The sequence below is a fragment of the Daphnia pulex genome, chromosome 12, assembly GCF_021134715.1.
Source record: "Daphnia pulex isolate KAP4 chromosome 12, ASM2113471v1".
Taxonomy (NCBI): Eukaryota; Metazoa; Arthropoda; class Branchiopoda; order Diplostraca; family Daphniidae; genus Daphnia; species Daphnia pulex.
Window position 1 is genome coordinate 8,815,321 of NC_060028.1, and position 25,899 is coordinate 8,841,219.

The 25,899-nt window shown below is 46.3% G+C and overlaps 2 protein-coding genes across 3 annotated transcripts; one reads left to right on the forward strand and one right to left on the reverse strand.

Annotated features, from left to right (window-relative positions):
- On the forward strand, positions 1-6,240 carry LOC124209546 (neprilysin-1-like). The gene is made up of 8 exons (XM_046607574.1): positions 1-747; positions 1,741-1,794; positions 2,359-2,520; positions 2,615-2,698; positions 3,234-3,451; positions 3,760-4,776; positions 4,873-5,176; positions 5,269-6,240. The coding sequence occupies exons 1-8, from the start codon at positions 93-95 to the stop codon at positions 5,490-5,492; spliced, it is 2,718 nt and encodes a 905-aa protein (XP_046463530.1). The 5' UTR covers positions 1-92; the 3' UTR covers positions 5,493-6,240.
- Positions 6,205-25,263, reverse strand: LOC124209544 (serine-rich adhesin for platelets-like). Of its 2 annotated transcripts, none has more exons than XM_046607572.1 (15): positions 24,230-25,263; positions 16,624-19,527; positions 16,306-16,540; positions 15,845-16,218; positions 11,200-11,381; positions 10,605-11,116; positions 9,784-10,450; positions 9,510-9,720; positions 9,074-9,440; positions 8,787-8,991; positions 8,427-8,686; positions 8,190-8,352; positions 8,003-8,119; positions 7,843-7,930; positions 6,205-6,935 (listed from the first exon to the last, which is right to left on the reverse strand). In XM_046607572.1, the coding sequence occupies exons 2-15, from the start codon at positions 19,358-19,360 to the stop codon at positions 6,715-6,717; spliced, it is 6,339 nt and encodes a 2,112-aa protein (XP_046463528.1). In that variant the 5' UTR covers positions 19,361-19,527; positions 24,230-25,263; the 3' UTR covers positions 6,205-6,714. The 2 variants fall into 2 exon arrangements, with proteins under 2 accessions (XP_046463528.1, XP_046463529.1); XM_046607573.1 differs by lacking the exon at positions 6,205-6,935 and adding an exon at positions 6,961-7,681 and having other exon boundaries at positions 24,230-25,205.
- Between the last annotated feature and the right edge of the window lie 636 nt (positions 25,264-25,899).

A 25,899-nucleotide genomic window follows, 5' to 3' on the forward strand; every position in this document is an offset into this window, starting at 1 on the left:
TGGTAGTAGTAGTAAGAGCGAGCGAGCGAGAGAGACCAGCAGGCGTGTCTGGTGAAGTCAAAGCGTCAGTCGTTCAGCGAGCCTTGGATACGATGGCTGCTCCGCTTTTGGTTCCCGCAGCTCAGTCGGTCCCGGCTCCTCCTCTCATCGTCGTGTCCATGGACGATAGTGACGACATCCTCCAAGAAGAAGAAGAACAAGAGTCCGTCAACGACGCTCTCCTGCCGACCAACAAATCAGCAGCTCCTTCAACGGTGATTGTCTCCAGCATTCCGGCCGCCACTCCATCAGCGCAGACGACTATCGTCGTAGCCAATGATGACGGATTATCCAGCAGCAGTCGGTCGGCTAAAAGGAGCTGGTGGAACGGATGTTTGAGGCCGGCCGATCCTTGCGGTGTGATTCAAAATGGCCCTAGTAGTACTAATAAGAAATGCAAGAAGAAATCGTCCCAAGTTCGGATGGTCAACCATCAAAACAATTACGTGTCGGTGGTCTTGTCGGAAAACGATCCGGCGGCGGTGGCTGTGATGACGGCCGGCAATAACGAGCGTTGCCCATCGCCGTCGAGTCAACAGAAACCACAAGCAGCCCAACAACCACCACCAACAGCAGCAGGAGCAGCAGGACAGCAGCCGAGAAGGAGAATATGCTGGTGGTTTCTCCTTTTGCTCCTCATCGTTACCGTGGCTTGCCTTGCCTTTGTGGCCGTCTCACTCGTCTCCTTACTCCGCAATTCCGGACAAGGTACCTATCTCAATTTGCAAATTTTTAAAACATGCGCTCTCCCAACACTGTCGAGAGGGAGACCGGAACTATCGAGTCGTGTGTACCTTGCTCGTGATGGAGAGCTGATGATTCTTGATGGAGGACTTCCGCCAACTTCAACAGCCTCCGCGCAGCTGCTGCACTCATCCATTTTCCAGCAGACTGCCTACACAAATACATCCATGATGTCTCTTGTCTTGTGTAGTTGATCCAAGTGCGTTTGGATTGGGGCTCGCAGCATCCGTTTGATTGAGTAGTAGGAGCCATCCCCAAGGTTACTCTCTCTCTCTACATGTACAGGCGTACATACACTTCCTTTCTGCAATTTAGGCAAATCAAGAGTCAATATTCCAATTGGGGGAGCCGGGATGAATAAAAATTCCTTTCATCCCATTCACAGACGGGGATTTTTTCAAAACAAAGTCTCCGGACATGATTTCTTTTTATCGTTTGATGACACTGGCGTCTGTTTTTCTACGAGCCAAGACAATATTTTCGGGAGGAGAGACAGCAGCATCTTTTTTTGTCATCCAGAAGGGGGAAAAAACAAACACAAGTCGGACCGGCTGTTTCAACTATCTGGTCACGTAGCGTGTCACGGGGATATGCCATCACCAGAGAAGGAAGCCAATCTGATAGATTGGGCAGCAGCAGTCTCTCGTTATTTTGTCTCCTGTTGGGCAGCTTTTTATTATTAAATCGCATTTCCAGTCTTGGGAATTTAAAAGAGAAGAACCCGTTGCTGCTGGTCATCATCATCTGCTGGGTACGGAATTTAGCGATCCCGCTCCTTTAAACACGTCGACGCCAGCCTTCCCATTTCGGGACGGCTTCTCTCTATTTTTCTTTTCTTGTACTGACATTGAAGGATATGCATTCGTAGAATTGACATTTTCTCAAGATGGGAAGAAAATCCTGTCGTCTGCTGATGGCTAATTCATTTAAGTGTTATTTCTGTTGTTTTGGTTGCAGGTCAGTTGACAGGTGATGCGACCGTTTGTTTTACAGAAGAATGCGTGCGCACAGGTACGTGGATATTTGATTATTATGGAATCTGATGCGAGGACACTTTCTAAGTGATGTTGACAATCGCCCGACATTTAACCCAGTGCACGGGACTCTCTCTTTCCCAGTTCTATTCCACTATACTACTCGTCGACCATTTTCAATTTGTGTTCGTCTTTATACGGACGGCGCCGTCGTCCTTTTTCGTCCATATCCTTGGCCAAGGTCCTATGTAAATCATTCAGCTCTTTCTCTTGAACTCTCCAGATGGAACACAGCACAACACTTTTAGACATGTACGCTCCTATATAAGAGAATGTGTGTTGTTTTGATTTGCCAAACTTTTTCCAACTTGTTTCTTTTGGCTTGCGAGTTCTCTCTCTCTCTCTCCGGCGACGTGACTCTGTCCCGCTTTCCTTGATTTACGTTGGAAAGGAACCAACTGAAAATGAACGCACAGATCCGGTTGCCTTTTTCTATTTCAAAGGATTCTATAGACTGTACTCCATTGCCTCCTCCCCCCTGACCTATAGCGGAATGTATAATCAACTTTTTTGTCAACAATAATAATGTGAACATTTGCAGCTGCCTCGTTATTATTGGCCATGAACCAATCGGCCGACCCGTGCCAGGACTTTTTCCAATTCGCTTGCGGCACGTGGAATAAGAAGCACCTGATCCCGGAGGATCGATCCAGCATTAGCACTTTCGAAGTGCTGTTCGACCAGCTGCAAATCATTCTCAAAGGTAATTTAAGACTTGTCTGTCACTGCGCATTAAGTTCAAATGGCTTAGATTGCCAATCGTCACGCCTTCATCACTTTTGTGTGCGATTGTCTAGATTTACTTCAAGAGGAAACCATCCCCGAGGACAATGAAACGACCATCAAAGCCAAACTCTTCTACCATTCGTGCATGAACACAAGTGAGTCCACCATGTGTCTATTAGCCAGTTGTTCTCTCACGCACCACGGCCAGCAGACGTCTTACTTTTTTTTGATCGCACACTTATTCCTTTATACTATATTCCCCTTTTAAAAAGAAGAAGAAGAAGACGTCTGTGTGCAGCACTGTTGGCTGAAGGTTTCTTGTGTTTAGCTGCTCGGCTCTTTTTGGTTATCCTACTGTTGTCGGCTGTGTCTTATTGATTTATTGATCCTTGTGGCCTCTCTCTTTCCCTTTTGACTGTCATCGTTCACCCCGCCTTTCCGCCGTGCGTGACTTAATCTCCTTTGGGATACATCACACACAGCCTATCAGACTTTTTTTTTGTTCCCCCCCTCTCTCTTTTATTTTGTTGCTGGGTTTTGTATACACACAAAGTCTCAGACTATTAGATCCTGTTGTTTCGGTTGAAATGTCACATAATGATGATGATGATGGGCTTGCCAAATATTTTTCAAAGGTTTTTTTTTATCATTATTCACCCACCGCTTGAAATTGTTTGAAAAAAAAAACAGGTCACATCAGAGCGACGGGCGACATGATCCTTCGGCAAACTCTTCAGTCCCTCGGCGGATGGCCCGTCCTGGATGTTGGATGGACGACCGGACAGGGCGCCAGTGTCGGATCGGTGGAGAATTTGCTCGGTCGACTGAGAGGAGAACTCAACCAAGGTGTCATGATCGAGCAATGGGTCGGTCCCGACGACAAGAATTCATCCGTCAACATCATCCAGGTAATAGGGAATTTTTGATTCAAATCCTTTGGTCTTGTATTTAGCCAGAAAGTCGTAATCTGCTGGCATGAAACTTAGTTAATGCGATTCTGTGTAGCATATCACAACTAACAAAAACGACAGCCAGGTCCGAGTGAGTCTTTGATTTGAAAAAAGGAACTTGTATGGCTGTACAAGCAGCGAATTAATGGGATTACACAGTCCTCCTTACCGTGTGTTATTTAAAAAAGGTTATCCTAGCCTATCGATTTCTCCCATTCATTTCCGTTTTTTCCCGTTCGGGATTTTTAAAAACAAACAAAAAACAGATCGATCAGATGCAGCTCGGTCTACCGGGACGGGATTACTACTTGAAAACCAGCAGCGCCCGCGACGTCAAGGCTTACCATCGTTACATGACGGAAGTGGCCGTTCTCCTGGGTGCCGACAAGCGCTACGCTTCCGACGAGATGAAGAAAGTCCTCCTCTTTGAGACGCTGTTGGCCAACATCACGATCCCGGAAGCCGATCGACATGACACGGGGGCCATCTACGATCAGATGACACTCGTCGAATTGGAATTGCGAGTTCCGGAAATCCGTTGGCGCGAATATTTGAACGCCTTCCTGCCCGATTTGACGGTGGACGACTCGGAGCCGATCGTCAGCTACGCCATGAGTTACTTCCAAGAGCTGGGCAAACTCGTGATGCGGACGGAGCGTCGTGTGGTGCAAAACTACGCCCTGTGGCGTCTCATCATGGAACTGGTGCCTCACTTGTCGGAGGATTACCTGGAGAAAAGGGCCGAATTCCGGCGGGTGCTGACGGGAGTGTTGAGCGAGCGCAACCGCTGGAACCAGTGCATCGACTACACCAACAAGAAGCTGGGCATGGCCGTCGGGGCCATGTTCATCCGCGACAATTTCAACCAGGAGAGCAAAGAAGTGGCCCTGGAAATGATTCACACGCTGCGGGAGGCCTTTATCGACACGCTGGACGAGATTGAGTGGATGGACGAGGAGACACGTCAAGTGGCCAGGGAAAAGGCCCTGGCCATGAACGAGAGGATCGGATATCCGGAGATGTTGACCCAGCCGGATCTGCTGGCCGAAGAGTACGGCTCGCTCAACTTTAGCGACAGCCACTTTCAGAACATTCTCAACATCAAGCGCTACGAAGCCGAGTACAACCTCAACAAACTGCGGCAGCCAGTGTCCAAGGACAAGTGGTCGACAGAGCCGGCCGTCGTCAACGCCTTTTACAACCCAAACATGAACGACATCGTCTTCCCGGCCGGCATTCTCCAACCGCTTTTCTACAGCAGCCAATTCCCCAAATCTCTCAACGTATGAACTCTTATTGGCTCACTCTCTACTACTCATTTAGTTGATGACGACTAACACTGTATATCGATTGGAAACTTGTGTCTGTTGTTTTACTAGTACGGCGGGATCGGAGTGGTGATTGGTCACGAAATCACGCACGGCTTCGACGACAAGGGCCGCCAATTCGACAAGGACGGCAACCTGAAGCAGTGGTGGAATAATGCAACGATCCAGGCCTTCAGGCAACGGACCCAGTGCATTATCGACCAATACTCCAACTACGAGCTGGACGATGTCGGACTTCCCATTAACGGACGGATGACGCAAGGTGAAAACATCGCCGACAACGGCGGCCTCAAGCAAGCCTATCGAGCGTATCGGAAATGGGTCGGACGCCACGGCGAAGAGCCACTACTACCAGGTAGAGACATCCACCAAACATTATTCAGCCGGCGACGCCATCATTTATGCATTTCATCAATAACTTTTTGATTATTATGGTGGGGGGCGCAGGTTTGAATTTGAGCCACGATCAGCTCTTCTTCCTCAACTACGCCCAGATCTGGTGCGGAACTATGAGGCCGGAAGACGCCCTCAGCAAAATCCGATCGTCGGTTCATTCGCCCGGACCCATCCGAGTGCTGGGACCGCTTTCCAATTCGCCAGAGTTCGCCAGAGCTTACAGCTGTCCGCTGGGATCTCCGATGAATCCGCATAAAAAATGTTCCGTCTGGTGAACAAACATTTTCATTCGATGCGCACATTTTTCTTTTGTTTGTTCTATCATTTCATTCTCTCATTTGTTGAAAACAAATGATTAACCCAACAACAGACAATGAGTTTATTTTATTATAAAACAGTAATAATAACCGGGACGACCTCTGTAAATATAATAATAATAATAATTTAACAGATAGTACAACACATCAGCAGTTTGAGTTGATATAATCAATAAAAAGGAGGGGAAATGAAGTGATCTGAAATTCTCTCACTGCGCCATTTCTCACACCAAACAAAAAACAAAAAAATTAAAAATTAACGACCCCTTCCCCCCCCCAATATATACCTGAAATTTGGTAATGGCGTGCGAACTTTGCTTTCACAGGACCCATTAAAGTGCCGTACGTCTCTCTTTCTCTTTACTCTAATACTTTTCCTACCCACTTAATACTTTGTATTTTTTCGTGGAAATTTTACGTGAACTCTTCTCACTCTCTTACCCTTTCTTTCTTTTTTAAAAACTGAAAATGAACAAACAAAACAACAACAAAAAGAAATGAAATTGTTTCGTCTGTGCCCTCCAGCCATTTTTATTCCATCGTATGTATACAATACTCACACACAATTCGTCCAATTTTTTATAAATAATAACAATAATGGCGAAAAGAAAAAAAAAAGTTCTATTATTATAATTAACCAGCAGAATAAACCTCTGCAAGGGCAAAAGTATATGTATAACAATACACACGTCGCGTTGTTTATTAATTCATCACATATGTTCTGCAAGACACAGCAGTGGCTTAACTCAAATATTCACAGACAACAGGAAACTTGAGAAAGAAAACAGCCTCTCAAAGATTTCAAAAAAGGATTATAAACTTTACAATAATTTGTGTCGATTGATAGCGGGATTATTTGAATGCGCTTTTTTAAAAATTGTCAAGACAAATATAAAACATCACAATATAATTTCTAAAATCATAAAAATAGCTCAAAAAAGAAACGAAAAAAAAACTCTGATTAGTGTGTCATTGCATTAAAATTTGTCTCCGCCTATGTACACACACGCGCATGCAAAACAGGTCTATATTAGAGAGATAATTTTCTTAGTATTCTTCTTTGACTGATGATGTAGAAAAGAAAACAAAAAAATGTGTGGTTAATTGAAATCGCCTCTACTAACAAAATGGTCACAACCCAAAAAGAATAAAAATCTAAAAGGACAAAACAGCATAATATTTATTCATTCAAACTAACGACACTGTTTTTCTTGCTCTTCCTCTTGCTTTCTTCCTTGTCTCGGCGAGCTTGCTCCTCGATAAAGTTGCCCGACAAGGCGAGAAGGCGGTAACGTTGACGTAGATTGCGCGCTCGGACGTGAGACGACGCGATTTCCACCGTGTAGTTGCCCGGGAACCAGCCGCGCTGATCATCTCGCATCCGCTCGCCTTGATACCAGCCTATTATCACCATCATAACACAGAAGGGAAGCCCGACATCAAGTTTTGACGGGAGTAATCAGAATAGAAAAAAAAAGAAGCGTGTTAGCTTTTTTTAAGGTAGGATCAAAATTGAATGGAAAAGACATATAAAAGCCTCTTGACTATAATATAACTAAAAAGCGCCGAGCAACGAGAAATCGTTACGACAACGAGGACACCAAACGCCATCTGGGGTAAACACATGCACGAGCAGAGACAGGACGGGGGGGACGAAAAAAGGGAAAATTCTAAATTTAAAAAGAAATGCCGAGTGCCAAAAGTTTTCACTTCTCTCTCTCTCTAGTCTACCGGCCCCTTGTGTTGCAAATCAGGTATGACATGAAAAGAAATCGAAAATGGGCTGATGCGCAGAAGAAGAAAAAAACTGGATAAGAAAGCACTTGTCAACAATAAATAGACGCACCAAATATATAAATCTAATCCATTAGAGAAGGGGGTTCTTTTCCGATGAAAAAAGAGCTATTACCACGTACGGGATCCATCAAGATTGGTATACAAGAAGCAGGGACTTTCACTTTGTTCTTTTTCTATCGCATAGGGAGAGATCATGCAGACACATGCAGTTAAACTATACACAAAGCTCTGATGGCAAATACCTAAGTTATTAACGGGTTATACACCCAGCAGCGTGTGTTATATACATAACCCATCATCTCAAAGCGCAGTCATTTCATCAGCTTGACATGAGCCATCATCCTCCTCATCTATACACAACCAAAACCATCAAAATCAACAACCAAACCAACCGAAAAATTATTTGTTTGTTAATTGGGTTAATAATAATTCAAAACCGACATCATTTGTTAATATCATACGTGTTTTTTAAAAAATATGTGATTGATTAAATAGAATCAGAAAACATTACCATCGGCCATTTTACGGAGAACGTTGACGACGTCAGCCACTTCCAGGGACAACTCATCCGGCTGAGTGGCAACGTAAGGATGTATGGCCTTTTTTAATGAAACAATTGCATTGAGAATACTTGCCAGCGCACACCAAATAATGTACTAGAATATACCAACCTGGACTTGAGGACAATCCCATTCCTCGTAAATCTTTTCTTCCGGATTATCAGACGTTCGCGGAGTAACGGCTTCCAGCCATCGAGTTCGATCAGATTCCGACGAGCAAGAAAGGATCTGAAATAATGGAAATGAATTATAAACTAAACTTTTTCCCATCTTTGATTATTCGAGTTTTGTTATTTACCATTTCCAGAGTTTTATTTTCGTGGTTTTGAAGCATTGTCAAAAGGATCAAATTCTTTCCCAACTCGGATCCTGGTTTACCAATTGGTTTTTCCGTGCGGATGTGCTCATCCACTTGAACCATATTGCGAGGGCAATAGTCGAGAACAGCATAAGAATCCTCCCTGTCGAATATGTATATTATGTGATGTGAATTTAGAATGAATTCAAATATCATTAGAAAAGAAGTTGAACGGACCCTTTCTTTTTGGTGATGACCAAGAGGTCGGTAAAGAGAAAGACGTAGACGGTCTGCTTATGAATTTTGCGTCCGAACGTGAGCCGGGCGTCAATGTCACGCCACATGAGACGCTGCATCTCGCCTTTCTTGACCAGCCATCGCGAAGCGGACATGACCGAAATGGCCTTGACGTCGGCGAAATCCAACTGATTGGACACCACCAGCATTTCGTGAATCCGCTCGGCCTTGCGGGCCCCCTCGTTGCACTCTTGCACTATCTGCTCTCGCCACATCACCCAACCCAAGAGAAATTAGAATATGATTAAAGCGGGAAATTGACATTCAACCTGCATCGTCTATACGCGGCAACGGACTGACCTTGTTCAGAGTGGCCAGAGTCATACGGCAGCGTTCGAATTCGGGCGTGCCGCTCTCCAGCCGATGGAAAATGGCATCGACCAGGAGCGGCAGTCGAGTGATGCGCTGCATCGGCAACATCAGGAAACTGTGCATGGCCAATGATTGGCAAACGGGACTCGACTCCAATCGACGCAGACAATCCACAAATTGCGGCTTGTTCTCCCTATATTGAATTAACAAATCATTTTTAAAAACAAAATTACAAATTGCATTTCTAATTGATGTGTGATAATATTTGATTATACTTGAGGTCTCTGAGCATTCGCTCTTGGTAGAGCTGATTGGTGCAGTACTTGATGTAAACTTCGAAATGTTTGGACGCGTGTTCCAGGAGGATGTCGCAGATTTCGCGGATAAAGACGTTCTCTTGCCAACGTTGTTCCAGGTCGGCCAGAAGAGCCTCCGAGCACTCGCGCACCGGGACAATGTCGGAGAAAAGGGTGTGGCGTTCCAGCCGCGACAGCAACGCCTCGCTGTTGGCATCACCGGCGAATTCACGGCTCTGAATAAAGTGCGTCGTCAACACGTTCAGCGAGCGCAGGTACGACGCCTCTGAAGTGATCAACTCGAATTTGGCCTCTTGGAGTTTGCGCTGCTGCGGAGAAATGGTTTCTGCAAAATAATTCCGAATTATTATTCAATGTGTTAATTAAATTAATATGAAAAATCGAGTTATTATACCTAAGAGGCCGCTGTTGATGACCTGCGGTAATTCGCACCACAATGTCCTGCGACCACTCGATGGCATCACCAGTTCCATGGCTGTTGGCAATTTGGCGTTATTCCCTTTATTATTATCAGACTGGAATTCTTCTTCTTCTTTGCGACGGTGTTCACCAATCACCTCGTAGTCGTCCTCTTCGCTCCCGTCGCCTTGATTCTGCGTGGCCCGCTTCACAACACATTTCCATCGTTAGTTTGAAATTATAAATAGAAATTGCGAATTTTTAATTACCTCGATGATGGCAGCCGTGTAGAATTGGTAGAGCGGCTCGTCCGCAAAATGGCTGCTAATGTACAATTCTTCCGTCTCGATTGGCGATTGGAGATCCAAGTAATTGCGGACATCGTCTGGCACGGTGGAACGTTCGGGAGCCGAAGCCAAATCGCCCACGCCCATGTAAGTTTCGTTCGAATGGCGGGAGGAAGTCACACTGGCCATCGACAGTCGACTGTAGGGTGTGCTCAATGATGGAGGTGGGCCGTTGTGTTTCTGGCCGGGCGTAACGAAGGCAATGTCGCTGTAATGCATCGACTGATATTCGTCCATCAAGACGGACCGTTCGGCGGCTATCCGACTCTCACTGAAGGCCGTCGGGAGCCGGGAGAGCGGCTTTTTAGCCGGAATGCTGGCCAATGGAGGTGGCGAAGCGGCCATTGCCGATTCGGCCGCCGCTTGTTGCTGCTGGGACGGCGATTTGACAGGCGGAGCAGGTGGGGCCGTTTTGGGTCGAACGGTCGATTGGTATTGCGATCCAAGAGCATAGGCGGAAGATATCCTCTTTGGACGAACGGGCACTTTGGAAGAATCTGCTGGACTAATTAAAGGTGGCACGGGACTGGGCGTGGAAACGGGTTCCGGACTGGACGTTTCACTGACTGCCGGACTCTTGCCATTGGCACTGAAAACAAAAACAAAAAAGAGAACAAAGGAAATTCAAGGAAAGGTCGTTCAAAAGAAAACAAACAAAACAAAATGTCGTGAATTTCGAATCAAAAGCCAATCAACTGCTAATTGACAAACTGGTTGGAATTAATAAACACGTTTAAACGTACTTGACTTGTGCGGGCTTTTCGATGGTCAACGTCAGGTAGAAAGTCGAGGCTTTTTCTTTGTTGCCAGCGCCGTAATTCGGTGACGACACGACAGTCATCCGCCGTCGGATTTGGCGCATTGCCCAAGTGCCTTTCTTCTTTTGAACTTGTACGTCACTGGGCCGGATCTCTTGAGGAGGAGGAGGTGATGGCGAAGGCAATTCTTTCTGGCCGTTGGGGCTCTTCTCAGGAGAAACTTCACGTCTCGACGCCGACGCCGAGGGTTTAAAAACTTCGCTCAAATCGGCCACACTGGCCGTGCTCTTCTTCTTGATGCGCGTGATGGATTTGCCAATGTCCGTCTTGGTCGTGGTCCAATTGCGACGCAATCGGCGCATTTGTTCGCCGGCCAAATCGGCGAACCGACCGATTTTCACTTGACTCGATCGTAATGATGGATCCTCACTTTCTTTCGAGCGTTCCGAACCCGATCTCGATCCAGGCCGCTCTCTCGACGTATCGGATATCGCATCCTTCATCAGAAAATAAAAGATGGATATCAAATCTGTTCAAGGATGAAATGACACGAGTATAGTCAATTCGTCGATTCAATTACCAGTCCTCGTACGACGACCTCTTCAAAGGCATCGTCCGAATCAAACGAGTCGTCGAAACTGTCGTCATTGTGATCCAAATGCGTCGCTGCGGCTCCGCTGCTGGATTGCAACCGCGGATTAATCACTTCGTAAAGGGCCTCGTAGTGATGGTCGTCGACTAGATCGTCTCCATCGCTCTCACCTGTCAATCAAAGAGATATCCAAACGTGGTATTATTATATTTTATACGATACATAATAGCAGACTCTAGTAGATAAATGGCCAAGTCATTCGCTTTCCCCTAGTTATTTGCTCTGATAAACTACACCCCGACAAAATTGGGTCCTCTTTTTAAAGGGTCTAATAAGAACGTCACGGATAGACCCCCCGGAAGAGGGAGAGAAAGTAGTAGTATCTCTTTAGAATTTTTTTAACTTTCGTGACCACAGAATAATTCGGGAGATGATGATGATGATGGCGGCAGTGCTGCTGCTGTTGGAGAAAATGGGAGGGTGGAAAACAGAAGAAACGAACCTTCCAACCAGCAAGCAACCGACTGCATTTCGACCGTTTCTCCAATAACTGTGACATTTCTCATCGTTTGAATGTTGGCCGTCCTCGGCGGCAGAGGAGCTGGCGGCCGGCACCCGTCCAACTTGGGTGCGACTTTTTCGACTAGTCCGTCCAGTGAATTGGCCAGGCAAATGCGGGAAGTTGACGAAACATAAATTTGGTAGGGATCATTTATATTGCCTCGGCATCGATCCGTTTTCACATTTCTGGCCAGTTCTCCAGCTCGGAACTCTGAAAGTTGACCAGGGAGTGGCTGGTGGCTGATGGAACGTAGACGAGCCGGGAGTGGCGGACGAGCCGGAGGCGGCCGTTTCTTGACTGAATGTTGGCCGGCCCCAGCACGGATGGTCGGTGTCAGCTGATTGTTGACGACGTTGTTGGCAAAGGGTTTGTCTGTCGTCGTCGTCGTGTCTTTACGTTCCAATAAAGCAGCGGCGCTGCTGGCGTGTCGACGCAACAACATGATCTGCTGAGGAGACATGGGATCCCGATGGATGTAAACCGATCCAGCAGCCACAGCACTGCTCAGATGTCGAGTAGCGGAGGGTAGTCTCCGGTGAATAGTGCGCAATCAAACGCAACATTACACAATACAATCCGATCACTTTACACGGCTCACCAAAAACGACCTTGGGTCTTATTTGGCTGGGGAAAAAATGTTCGCCCTGCTGCAGCTGGGCCGCCACTTTCACTCGGACAGAATTTCTTCTTCTTCTTCTCCTGCCAGTTGCGCCATGAGTCAACTTGTCTTCAATGGGTTCACGATGAAGAAGCCTGCTGAGCAGAGGACGCCATCTGCTCGTTAACACGTCCGATTTGCACCGATCGCAATCAAATTGCCGATTGATTGAATGGACAAGGCAGACGATTGTCACGTTGGACCAAGACACGGCCAAAACAGAACCGAAAATAATCAACAGAACCGAATAAAAACAGACTTTTCCTTGGCTAAGGGAATCAAAACTTTCGCTCCGATACTGGCGCCGTGTTAGAAACTCTCTGACAAAACACACGACCCGGACAAGTAGACCCTCCACCAGTCCACCACCACATATAAGAAAAACTTTCACTCGCGACTCTATCGCCCTCTCTTGTCTACAACAACCAACTGTTGGATTGGAAAAAATAAAATAAAAATAAAATAAAACATTCTCTCTGTTATGTTTCTGCGTGGGTGAGAGAAACAAAAAAACCTGGTGGAACAGGCGCATTAACGCGCTGACGTCATCCGCCTTTATGGAAAAGACCTTGATGATATCGCCGGCGGAATTGATTAGAAAAACAGATGATGGACAATACGCCAAACCAGTATACTTATACGCGTGACCCTGGCGCAGCGCTCAGAAGTAGCCCACAAAAAATGTACGTGTACATATACCTTAGAGTTGATTATACTCGGAGACAACGTCACTATGTGCGCGAATATCCCCTGCGGCGGTTATTCTCTCTCTCTCTCTTTTTTTACGAGCCGAGAGTTTTTTTTTTTTTCCTTTTGGTGGTGGCTGGCGCACCTTCATTTCTTCCTTCTTCTTCTTTTTGAACGTGTCATTTAACCCGACTCTTTTTCTTTCTGCTGGAACACTCCCAACCGGAGCCGCGCGAATGAAACCAGACCCCCCTCCAGCTATAGTAGCTATCAGTTTTGAAATCGTCCGAACACAAAACAAAAAGGTGCCAGGGAATGTGAATTTTTTTCCATGTGAATTTTGGGTTGTACTTTTTTATTTTTATTTTTTATTACGTGGCGGTTAGTACATACGTAAATAGTTGAATGATTTTTCTTCTGCTAAATCCCATTAGCACCGCGCCCAATCTATATCCTAATTTTTCTCATTCAATACACACGGCCGAAAGAAAGAGAGAGGGAATCGATATTAATATAATTCCGGCTTATTATTCTTCCGGCCACCGAATCACGTCCTTGGGAATAAATAGCAGCTGCCGTACAAAATATTTTAAATTTTGCGACTAAATTTTTTATCATTGGCTAATGGTGTGAATAACACCCGCACGTTCTTGAAGAAAAAATATGTGAGAATATGGTCACTTCCGGTGCCGATATGGTATCGTGAAACAGGAATTCCGCATCTTTTTCCCAAACAAGAAGAAAAATGCCGAGGTTAAAAAATAGGCGCGCGATTGAATTTCACCGCCCCAAAAGTCCGAAATAATAATCATTTTTATGATTTCGAGTTGGTGAGGAGAGGAAAAAACTGGCGAGCTTTCTTCCCTTTCATTTTATGGTTCATTCACGAAGCTGCGTGATGATGAGAGCTTCTTATGACTGATGATTTCGACAGTCTCGGGTTTTTATGGCAAGCTTTCAACTCGCTAAAGTTGAATAGGTCAACGCTTTTTCTCTTTTCCAGCCAAGAAAAAGAAGAAAAAAAGGTGTGTACCAAGGGTCGAACGTGTCGTTAGATTGCGGTGGGTGATGACCTAGATGACTGGCGGCATAATGAGTCCGCGGCCGCTTGTTTCTCTTTCATCATTAAGGACCCTGCATCATCTTAACTGCCATTAGGGCTCAAATGGGACTGTACGACTGTACTTGTTTCTTATTTTTTAAATAAAAGAGAAAGATGTCGGTGCGTTTCACAGAGGCTTATCTCTGTCAACGTGAAAAATGTTTTCTATATCTCTGCACTTAATAGCAAAGTGTTATTAGGGTTAATTTCCGCTCGTCGTCTTATCTGAAAAATGCGGTAATAATGGAATGCCAAGAGAACGAACGATATCTGGCGACTTTCTCTCCACTTCCGGAAAGGCATTTATGGGTGCATCCGCATTTGACGCAAGGATTCGTGCGGCCTCGTTGCGTAAATGTAACGACATTGTTTTTATCTTGACTTGAATCGGGGACGATTGTTAACACAATGTTATTATTATTTACCAGAAAATAATATGGAATATAGTGGATTCCGCAAAATAGGCAACCCGGCCCCAACCCCTCTAATTAAATTTAAAAAACAAACAAACAAACAAATAAAATAAAACTGGCAACGTTAAATTATTTTCGACGAACAATGCTGTCTGCTGGTTCGTGTCGTGAATTAATTGGGACCACACGTGATCAACTCTCTGATAGGATTCTGCTTTGAACTGAATTTAGACTTGGTTATTTTCTATCAATGTTGACCGAATTGGATTTAAGTCAACGTCGTTAAGCCCGAAGACGAAAAGTGAACCAGGATTTCCAGATTTGACTTGCTGCTACTTGGAAACGACTGTAAAAAAGGTAGGAACTTTTTTCGACATTGTTAGCCTTTTGGGGGTTTCTTTCCACACACCCGAAACCCACCTAGTTTCGAATAGGTGGTCCCCCGTGATGGGATAATGCCATGGTATTATTGCAAAGTAAGAACCTTCGATCGTATGGGTTACACAGCCAATCTGTATCTAGAGAGCTGATTATAACTATATAGATGTGATAGGGGTGGAGGGGAAATCGAACCGGAAATTACCGAATCCTCACCCAAAAAGGAAAAAATTTCCGGTTGGGGCTTTTTTATATTTGTGGTTTTGGTAGTCAACTGGGTGTGTGAGCACACACAACGCTTCGAGCTTCTATTATTTTTTCGCTTTTTTGTGTTTGCCTTGTGCTGCTGTCGACGGCAGCCTTTGTCTTTTCCGACTTGTATAACATTCGCTTGTCTTATTTGCAACCGATTGGTCACGGCCGACTGGCCACACTTTCCCGAACCGACCAGTGAATAAAGGAAGCGAATAATCACGAAACAAAAAAAGGAATAGGCAAATAGAAAAAGAGAGAGAGAATGATGTCATAATATCCAAAGTTGACGGTGCATGATTATTGTTTTCTAGCTCTCTCTGAATAGTCAAATTATCTTTCAGGGCTCCGATTCTTATCGATCGAACCGTTTTTTCCCCCATTCTTTTCTTTTGCTCAACAATTTTCGTCTGCAACAGATTGTGCACAGCGCCAGATTTTGGATAGACGTGAGTCTACCGAGTAATTAAAGTAAGAAAACCCCGATGGCTAATTTTGAGAATAGTGGCAGTTAAACGCGGAATCTTAAAGTTAACGGCGCGGGAATGTGAAAAAATTTCAATAAATATGTTTAAACTGACCGTAGTCCTCCCACGTTTGGCTGCTACCCGTTCCGCTGGCTTCCGTTTCGGCCGAAGGTAGCCGCCTGGCCGATGACTTGGTCAACTGAATAACAGCAGCACCAGCAGTCCCAGGCCCAGCGTCGGAATAAATGGCCGCTTTGGATGCCACCGACGCCGACGCCGATGGGTTGCTGGCCGATGAAGATTTGACGTCGTTGTTCCGTTGTTCTTGTTGTTGGCGCTGGATGTCTTTGCCGGATCGCTTTGAAAGGGTAGTCGCCTTGTTGAATCCATTCTTGACTAGGGTACGCATCGTTTGAGACCACGATTGCTGGCCACTCGCCTTCGGGATGGACAGTTTACGACGGCTGGCACGATGTCCTCTTCGAACGCTGGCCGACATCACGAAAAAGAAAAAAATTTGGTTTATTCCCACCCTCGTTGCTGCGGCCGTTTTTAAAAAAAGAAAATAAACTTACAAGGAAGCGTTGGTCACTTCGTGCCTTTGTCGAATGCGCGTTACAGTCCAGGCCGGCTCATCCGGATCGCTAATGTCGATCCATTCGTCGCTCGTTTCGCTCCGTCGCTCGGCTCCCGTTCGTGTTGACGTTGAGGTTCCGGCCAAACTGGGCGCCGGCGAATCCGGTACCGCACCATTGCCCAGCTGGGTTAATTTGTAGGAACAAACTTCATGCACGCCTTCCTCTGATGAGTCTAAAAATTCCAGCCAAATTCAAATTCCAGCCAAAGTTATTTTTAATCCGTCGGGACCAAAAACACAGCGGATGAGAGCTTACCCGAAAGAGTGTCGCTGGATTTGTCGTTTGGTCCGGCCACCGAGGTAGAAGATAACGAACAAGTCGAGTTGGACGATTCCATTTTACTGGTCCCTTCGCCCAGGTGAGCGTAAATGGGTTCGTACGAGTGATTCGATCCGCCGTAACATCCGCCGTAGCCTCCTCCTCCGCCGCCGCCCCTGCCCACCGTGCGGATGTCGTCGTACAGGTAGCTGATACTGTCCAGCTGATCTTCGCATACAATGGCCGGAAGAGCTGTGACGGTGATGGGAGAAGAAGACGACTGGATGACGCCGGAAGGTGATCCGCATTCCTCGTATCGTAAGGTACTTCCGTCTTCGTCTACATCCGTCTGCTCGGCAGTTGCGTGATGACCTCTCTGATCTTCCGGCGGCAAGATCCTTTCGTATCCCAAAGCCGAGCTGCTTCCCGGATCGATGTATCCGCCGGAAGACGTTGTGGACAGAGGCGATCGCATCAGCTCGTCGTAGCCGTTGGATTGCCTCCGCCCGGTCAGGTACGACAGTTCGTCGTAAGTCACAACGCAATTGGGCGTCAGTTTGATGTCGTCGTACTTGACGGAAGTCGCCGGATCCGACGGATTCGAAGTCAAACTGTCAGGCGACCGAATTTCGTCGTAGCCGCTGGATGAAGACGACGACGACGATTTGCTTTGATTCCGGTGGTGCAAAGTGTCGTAGGCGTTGGATCGGCGTGACCGGAGCGTGTCGTATTTGCTGCTGCCCATCTCGTAATAGTTGCACGCGTCCGGATGGAGACCCCCCCTGCCCGTTGTGAGTGACGTGGCCGTCCGTTCGCTGAAACTGGTCGCCTCGTAGATCAGATTCTGCATACTCTTTTGATCCCGCCACAGAAAGGAATTGTTGGGCTCAATGCCTTCCGGAATCACGGCCGCCGGCTCCTGGTAGTAGTAACAGGAAGACGTGGCTCCATCGACGGACATTGGCGTCGTCGAAGCCGATGGATTGTTGTTGTCACTGCTCAACTCCACCCCAGCGATCGGGGTCTTTCCGTCTTCCAGTTTCTCGAATTTGCGGATGGCCTGTTTGACGATGCTCATCACCGTGCCGTAGACACTTTCACGATTTTTCAGCGATCCCGCCGGATCGGAAGGCAGCGGCCTGGCCACCGGATGACTCCGTCCGCCGTAAGGTTGAGAGAGATCGTGGCTCTTTCGTCTCGGTTTCCCGTAGTCGGCCTGAGTGGATTTGGCTGGCTGGATCGGTTGTTCCGGTGGCGGATCAATTATTTCGGGAATGGTATCAATCGGTCGGGACCTGCCGACGCTTGACGCCAAGTTGTTGTTGTTGTTGTTGCGCTTAGTGCTGGAAACTGCGAGCGACTCGCTGGCCGTCGGCCCGACTAAACGCCACGACCAAGTCGAGGAGATAGGAAGTGCCGGAATCGTCGATTCCAGCACCGGCCGGTCATTTGTTGATAATTTCTTATCATCAGCATCCGGGCCAGGGTGTAAGGTGTTGTTGTTGTTGTTGTTATTGTTGTTGTTGGCGTTGGCGGCTGCGGCGGCGCTACTCCGTCGACTCTCGTTGATGAGCGAATTGAATTTGGAGGCCAAAATGGCCACTTTGCTGGGGGGTATGGCCATCGAGACACTGAAGCCGGGCACAACTTTTTTATGGAAAGACGATGATAACGAAGGTCGCCGACGGACGCTGCGGGGCCGCTGGCCGGTAATAAAACTACTCGCACTGCCGCCGCCGCTGGACAAGTTGTTGTTGGACGGAGCGGATGCCGTCTTGTTGTTGGCAGTTGTTGCTGTTGTTGTTGTTGCTGTTTCTGCAACAACAACAACTTCTGCAGGTGGTTTGTGGCAACGACGTTGAGATGAGCGTTTCGAATTGCGGTGCAGACGCGTATTGAAACTGTTTTTGCGTGAGGTCATCACGGCCGAGGCGGAGGTGGTGGTGGTGGACTGACTGGCCAAGGTCACACGGAGACTGGCCCTCGTCCCGTCTCGCCCGATCAGCTCAATCAAACCGCCGTCCATCACATGGTTGGCATCCAGCAGCTGGACCAGCTCGGGCAGCAAATCTAAAGCGGCCGACGTTGATGAAGCGGATTCAGATTCCAGCAGCACGTCTTCTTCTCCGGACGATCGGACGGCCTTGCTGACCTCATCGTCCAGCAAACTGTGCAGAAAGTGGTTCTTGGCCGAGTCCAGGGCTCGCCCGTCACTTTGCAACTGCTGGTTGACGACACCGTGTCCTTTTTTCGAGAGAACTTTGTTGGTCACATTCTTCCGGAATAAGTTTTTGCTGGTGCCGGAGTCCGGCGGAGATGATCGCTGGACGCCGCCGTAGACGGACGTGTGCAGGAAGGATTTCCTTTGCTGGACCGGTTGTTTGCTCACGGCGTCAGCAGCTGCAACAGTTGCGTTGTTCACTTTGTTGTTGTTGTTGACTATCACAGCCGAGTACTCGACGCTACTCGTCTTCTGGTTGGACACTGTCGTCGTCGGATGGCCAGCACTGTTGTCGGCTTCCAGGCCGGCCAAACTGCTCACGCTGTCCACGCCACTATCCTCCGTGTCGTAATCCCACGGACGGGAACTTTTATGATTCCCGCCAGCCGACGAAACGCCAGGCAACAGGTGAGGCTGCTGCCTTTTCGGTTGGCCTTCGCCGCCAGTAGCCGGGGCTTCCGGGCAACTGCCGGATGTTGCCGCCGACGTCTTTGTCGACTCGATCAAATGCATTTTTCAGTTCACTTCACTTAAAGTTTTTTTATTACTATTTTTTTTGGTTAATTTCGTTTAAAGGGAAACACTTTGTTTTTTTTATTTTTAAAATTTTCACGATCCAAGTTGTTGGTAGTCGGAAGGCCGACCGCTGCTAACCCAGCCGGACACCGTGAACACGCCACCTGTCGCGACAAGAAAAAAAGTTACTAATTAAACAAGGAAAAATCTAAAGGAGAGTTGGGGGAATTCGTGAATTCCGGCGTAATGAAAGAAAAAAGAGAAATGAGAGATAGTAGTGGTTCTGAGTGAGAGAGAGATAAAGAGTTGGATGTCATCATGGCCAAGTGATTATGAACGTCTCGGTCGTCTTGCGGCAATCAACTGAACGTGAAAGCCGAGCGAAGAGCCTCTCACCGAAAAGGTCACGTCGTGAGTGTCTGCTGTGTGTGTGTGGAACGATGAAAAGGGAAAGAGTCTAGCGAGAATTGAGGACGTGATAACATCCATCATGGATGTTGCGCCAATGTCTAAAATTCAATAGGAACAAATCCATTTTGGCTGTTGGGATTCTCTTGAGGTTGTTTGTGGATTCACCAACTCACCAACAATTGGACAGAAATCCATTGAAAACTCTTCCGTTTCTCACTTGAAATTAAATCTTGTTACTTTGGGTTGTTGCATCCAGCAGCCCCGCACACGAATATCAGGCCGTCCACAAAGTAGAAAAGAGACTGGACCCGTTTTTGTCAAGGGCTCGTTTCATTCCGCATTCCGACCGCCCATTTTTTTCCCCCCTCAACGTTTTAGGTTCCCAGTGAACCTTTTGTCTTGTGTCGAATACCAAAAGGAACGGCAAACGGTCGCCAAGGAAAAGACGCAAAAAGAATCGACACAGAAAAAGCTGAAAAAATGAAACGGGATAAATAGCCCAAACCACTTTCGTCATAACGTTTCATGTCCCCCTTTTTTTTTTTTTAGTTTTTTTAAAAAATATTTCGTTCGTCCAATTTTGTGTGAATGTTTGCCTCAGTGACCGGCCAGAAAGAAAGAGAGAGTTGGCTTTTCTGTCCACCTTTTGTTTCAATTCCTCATGTGGACATTCGCTGGTAACGAAACATACGGGTATATAGGTTTATCCAAGATGGGAAAATTCTGATAACGTTAGTTTTCTTTATTGCCTTTTTAGAAGAGAAATATTTTAAAAAGTACAGTTAATGCGGGGTATTTTGGAGGGTTCCCAGTAGGTCACCACCTGAATGACCTCTGCCGACCCTATGGGAACCTGAGGTCGTTTACCTGGAATTTTGTTTTTGCTCCAAATCAATCGTTCGTTTCCGATGGAAATCTAAGTTACTAATAAACCGGTCGCTTATAGACATGTTTTTTTGGGTGATCCCGTTGAATGGGGTCGAACAAAGATGGTGTGACCACACAACAAGAACAATTTTGTCTAGCGGTTGAATTTTTAAAAGACCTGTTTTTTCTTCTTTTTTTCAAAAAATCAACTCGTAAAATAACTGGAGCTTGTCGAATTTGTATATGAAAATCAACCGAGAGGCAATGGCTGTCGCGTGTGTGAATCTTTTTGAATTGCCCGTGACAGTGTGTGTGCCGAAAAAAAAAAAAAAGTGGCCGGTCGCTATATAACGACGTTGTTGGAAAACAATCAACCGGATGGAGGTGGACGACGTCAAATGATTCCGGCGCACGCTCCATAACCGCCACTTGGCGATGCGCGGCGACATCAAAAAGCTTAAAAAAGAGAATTAAACTGAGCTGCTGCTGGAAACCCAAAAACCAGGGCGGCGTCATCACGGGCGCTAACGAGGAAGGGATTCGCTCGGGAGAAGATGCAGATTTTTTTTTCCCACGAGATTCTCCCGATTTGGGACCGTCGTGTGCGGTGTCGCAAATCTTTTTTTTTAGCTTTCAAATGCAACGCGGAAAACAATAAAAAGAGAGACACAATCTACCGCTCACTTATATTTCTGTCATTCCCGAAAAAAAAAAAAGTTTTTCCGTTATTTACACGCACGTACAGAAAAATAAAGAAAAATGAGTTCAAAACGGGATGCGCCGCGGGCTGTTTTTGTTGTTTGTAATGAAATTGTAGATATGTGAAACTAAATTCCTCACGGGCTTTTTTTTTAAAAAAGGGTCAGCACCTTTGACCCTGGGCTGCGGTCGGCGGGATCAGATTTTCTGACATATACAAATAGAAAGAATAAAGGGGGCTGCTGCTGGAATCCCGTTTGGAATGGCGTCGGCACCAACCCGCCTACAATCCTTCCGATTCTCATTTTTCGTTTGTTGGCCGCGGTCGAAATGTCGAGAAACAGGTGAAAATGCCAACCAACCAAAAAGCCCTGGCTCTTTCGGTCGGGTCATCATTCTTCGTTTACAATTCAAGTCAGGCAGTTGCAGTTGTTGTTGTTTTTCTTCTTTTTCTTTTGGTTAAGTTCTTTGCTGGGCTATTTGGATGTCTGGGGGTGCACCTCTGGGGAAGGTCAACAGCAGACAAATCCGCGGATTCGTCCGGTTCCTTTTATCCCTTTTCCTCATCGCGTCTATTCTCTCTCGTCTTGCTCAATTTATTAGTTACGTCGCAGGTGCCGTGTCCAGGAACTTGCATAGCCAAAGTCTCTCCCATGCTGGGCTCCGGTCGTGAATTTCGAATGAGGATCGCCGCCGTTTTTTTCTTGCGGTTCCTTATTTTATTTGATTATTTTTGGGGGGATCTTGACGTTCTTCTTCTTCAAGTCCATTCGCCAAAATGGCACCTCCTGAGACAGTCGGGAGTACATCTCAATGTGTGTAATAACACGGTCGGGAAAAAAACCCATCAGTCTTTTTATCTGGCCGTAAAAGAAAACCGACCGAAAATGCTTTTGGTTTGGTTTGGTTGGTGGAGGCAGAGACGGAAGAAATGAATCCCGTCAAAAGACGACCAAAACGATGATGATGATAATGAAGGTCAAAACGATCCCGAAAAGAGAAGAAGAAATTGTTGTTGATCGACCGGCCGCCACCTGATCGCCCTCTGGCCATTTCGCTTTGCATATGATTTTTCTTCTATTTTCCTACTCGACGTGTAGCTCATTCAACATTTATGACCGCCACTACTTACTAAAAAAAAAGCGCAACAGTCTTGTGTGTGCATGTGCTGCAGTAGTAGTCTGGTGCGTAGAAGGGCCCGTCCCGCGTGAACAGCATTCACGCCACACGGTCCGTCCGTCCAACCAGAATGGCCGATCTGCTCAACATTCTTCAGCGATGACGCCATCGCTCTCGTATACACAACAACAACAACATCTGATTGTTGTTGCGGCTGCCTCAAGCTGCAGCAGCAAGCAAGCGCCATTAAAAATCAGAAAAGAAAAGAAAAGAAGAAGTTCGATATCTTTCGGCATGGTATATAAATGTCACTCGATCCGGTGATTATTCCGTCCGGAGGTGGCGCTCGACATCGTTTCTTCCATTCTTGTATAAAAGGTGTGGCTTACCCCCCTTAAAAAAAAATAAAAATGGATCTCCAAATTCACACGTCACGGATCCCACGGAAAATGTTTTCTCTCCCAAACAAGTCGAGAACTGGTTTTCGTTTGATTTTTTCTTCCGTGCTGCTGCTGCGCCGAAACGAACTGCATCACGTTCAAAGGTCAATGGCATCATCAAAGATGGAGAATCGAATAAATCAAAAAAACTTGTCGGACGATTATAACTTAGGCATTGTTTATGTACGCAGAAATAATAACACGACCACCAGCTCACTATAGGAAGAAAATCACGGCGGTTCGTGTTTTTTCGTCTTACATCTAAAATCATATCTAAAAGTAACCTTTTTTATTATTTGATTTGATTATTATTAGAACCGCGAAAAAGCTAATGAGCGACTCTGGAGAGGAGGAGGATCTGCCGATGTGATGGGAACCCGGACGTTCTTATTTTTTGGGATCGAGAAAGAGAAATGGCGGAATTGTTTCGGTTTCTCCGGTGCACCTAATCATCAAAAATGATTGTTGTTCTCTTTTTCCCCCCTTGTGAGTGTGTAGGTCTTGACGTCATTCATTCTAGGAAAGAGAAAAACAAAAGCAATTGCTGTCAAGAGACAAAAGTGTCATAACAACCAACCCCATGAGCTGCAACTACTACTGGAGATATTGGCTAATAATCAGTAAGGCGTATCACTCGAAACAGAGTGGCGATGGCCTCCTCCTTGTATTCCCTATTCGCTTCAAGGTTTCCTTCTTACTTCTATCCAATAATTTCTGTTTATTCAAGAGCGTATCCGCCAAGAAAGGCGGAACAAACCACCAACAAATGTTGTGACTGTCATATCGAACGTCCGGTTTTTTTTGCCGCAGGCCAATTACATTTCTAGGAAAAAGGCGCTGAGCAATGAAAATGTCTGATCTCTTATCAGCTCAGCTTAAAATGAAATTATTTTTTCCCTTTTCTCCAAATATCCTGCGCCTGCTGGAATTATATCTTTTAATCGGCGCAATCTAACGGCTGATGCGATTCAACTTGGCGGAGCCAAAACAATTCAGATTGTTTTTAAAAGAAAAAAAAACAAGAGAAACAGGAAGATGTTGTACAAGAACATCAGAAGAAGAAGAAAGGCAGTTTCAGTTAACCGGTTCGTATTTTTGTGTCCAGAAAAAGATGGCGGGATGGCGTGTTGGGCCTTTTACAAGCGCAGGAAAAAGAAGGAAATAATAATAAAAAAGGAAAAAGAAACAGGTTGGCTGCTATAGCGCCTTATCTTCATGGATGATGACCTTCTTAGGGGGTTTGCCGCTGCTGCTGCACTTGGCGTCTTCACCATTTTTTTTTAAATTCAAAAAGGCAAGAAGAAAAGAAGAAAATCGACACACAACTTACCGCGCTGCTGGTCGAGTCACGGACACGTCAGCCAACACTCGATGGGAATGTTCAACTGCTGCTGGAGGAATGTTCATTTTTCACACACACCGAAAATAAAAGCCGAGGAGATTTTCTAAGTTTTCCCCCCTTTCAATAATATCGCGGATCGATAAGGGCGGCGCACCGATGGATATTCACACGGCCACGACACCTGCGAGTTTTCCTCGTCTTTTTTTGGGTGTGGGGGGTCCGTTCACAGGACAATAACCAGCAGCCGATGAGATGATGACATTGAACTTGAAGTCTTCTCTTTTCTCGATCGAATGAGGTACAACAAGGAGCGCGCCACTTTTGCGTGAAAGAGACAAAACGGCCAGCCGGTCTTTATCGGGACGCAGGTTGAATCATCCGCCCAGTCAAAGAAACACACACACACGACGCGTTATCGTACAGCCGCTGTCCAAGGTGAAGTCATTTCATCGCCGCCAATGCGAGAAGAGCGAGAGAGAAGATGTTTCTCCGTTGTGTGTCGGGTTAGACCAAACGACGACACACAAAACAACAACTGGGCAGGTTAGGTTTCCTATACCTTTTGGTATCTACGATTCACCTCCCACTCCGCCCACTGTACACCAGCAGCAGCCTCTTCTTCTTCTTCTTCTTGTATTCGCAGGGTCTTTGCTCCTCACCTTGTGAATGAATAGACCAAACAAGCAAATCTTCGCGCAACGGCCAGCAGAGATGATGTCAAACTTCTTTTACACTCCCATAACTGGTGGCGCTGAAATAGAAAATGTCTGCTGGCGTGAATTCTCTCTCTCTCTCTCTTTCGGCCGGGTCGCTTTTCACGCGTGTAAGACACTGTCCGCCACAAGTCGAGGAGGAAATACAATCTGCGTCGTCTTTTTTGATTCAACCAACCAATTTTGGGTCGAAGCGCTGCCCAACGAACCGCCCGCTTCACCTCCTCTTGGTCGACTGTTGATGGCCGTAAGACTCGACGTGCACGTATAGTTGTTGTGCTGGGGCTGGCCACGGGGTGAGGCTGGCCCCTTCTCTCTCTCTCTCGCCGAGAAAAAGAAGGAAAAGAAGGAGGAACTTTTTATCCCAAAAGCTGCTCAGCACTAGAGCTCTTTCTACCTTTTCAAGGTAAAACCGGAGATTTCGCCTCCAGCGCCTTTCCATTAAGCAAATATATACACATATATACACACACACATATTTTTTTCTTTCTTTCTTTCTTCTTCTCTTCATCTGGCCTCTTCTTTAGTTTTGCTTTTCGCCTTGACACGATGCTGCCATTTTTCTCTCGTTTTGATTCAACTTGTCTATAAATCCCGTTTCGGGTTTTTCTTATTATTATGTACAGTAGCTACACAAAGTTTCCGCACAGCTGAGAGAAGCTAATGGGAAAACGGGTTTTTTGAAAATTCGCCAAAAATCAAGTTTTCGTCGGACGAAAACGATTTTTGGACAGGGGGTTCTTAGAGTTAAGGTGTATAACATATATTTTTTGGGGATTTTTTCGTTCACGGGAACGTCCCTTTTAAATTGGAGGTAAAAGTTTCCGCACAGTCGAGAGGGCCAGTAGTAAATCGTACTACTTTGGCTCTCTTGTACTGGACGGAAAATAGGGCTAGGAGAGTTCTTTAGGGCTTAAAAAAAAGAGCATCGTTAGCTCTATAACC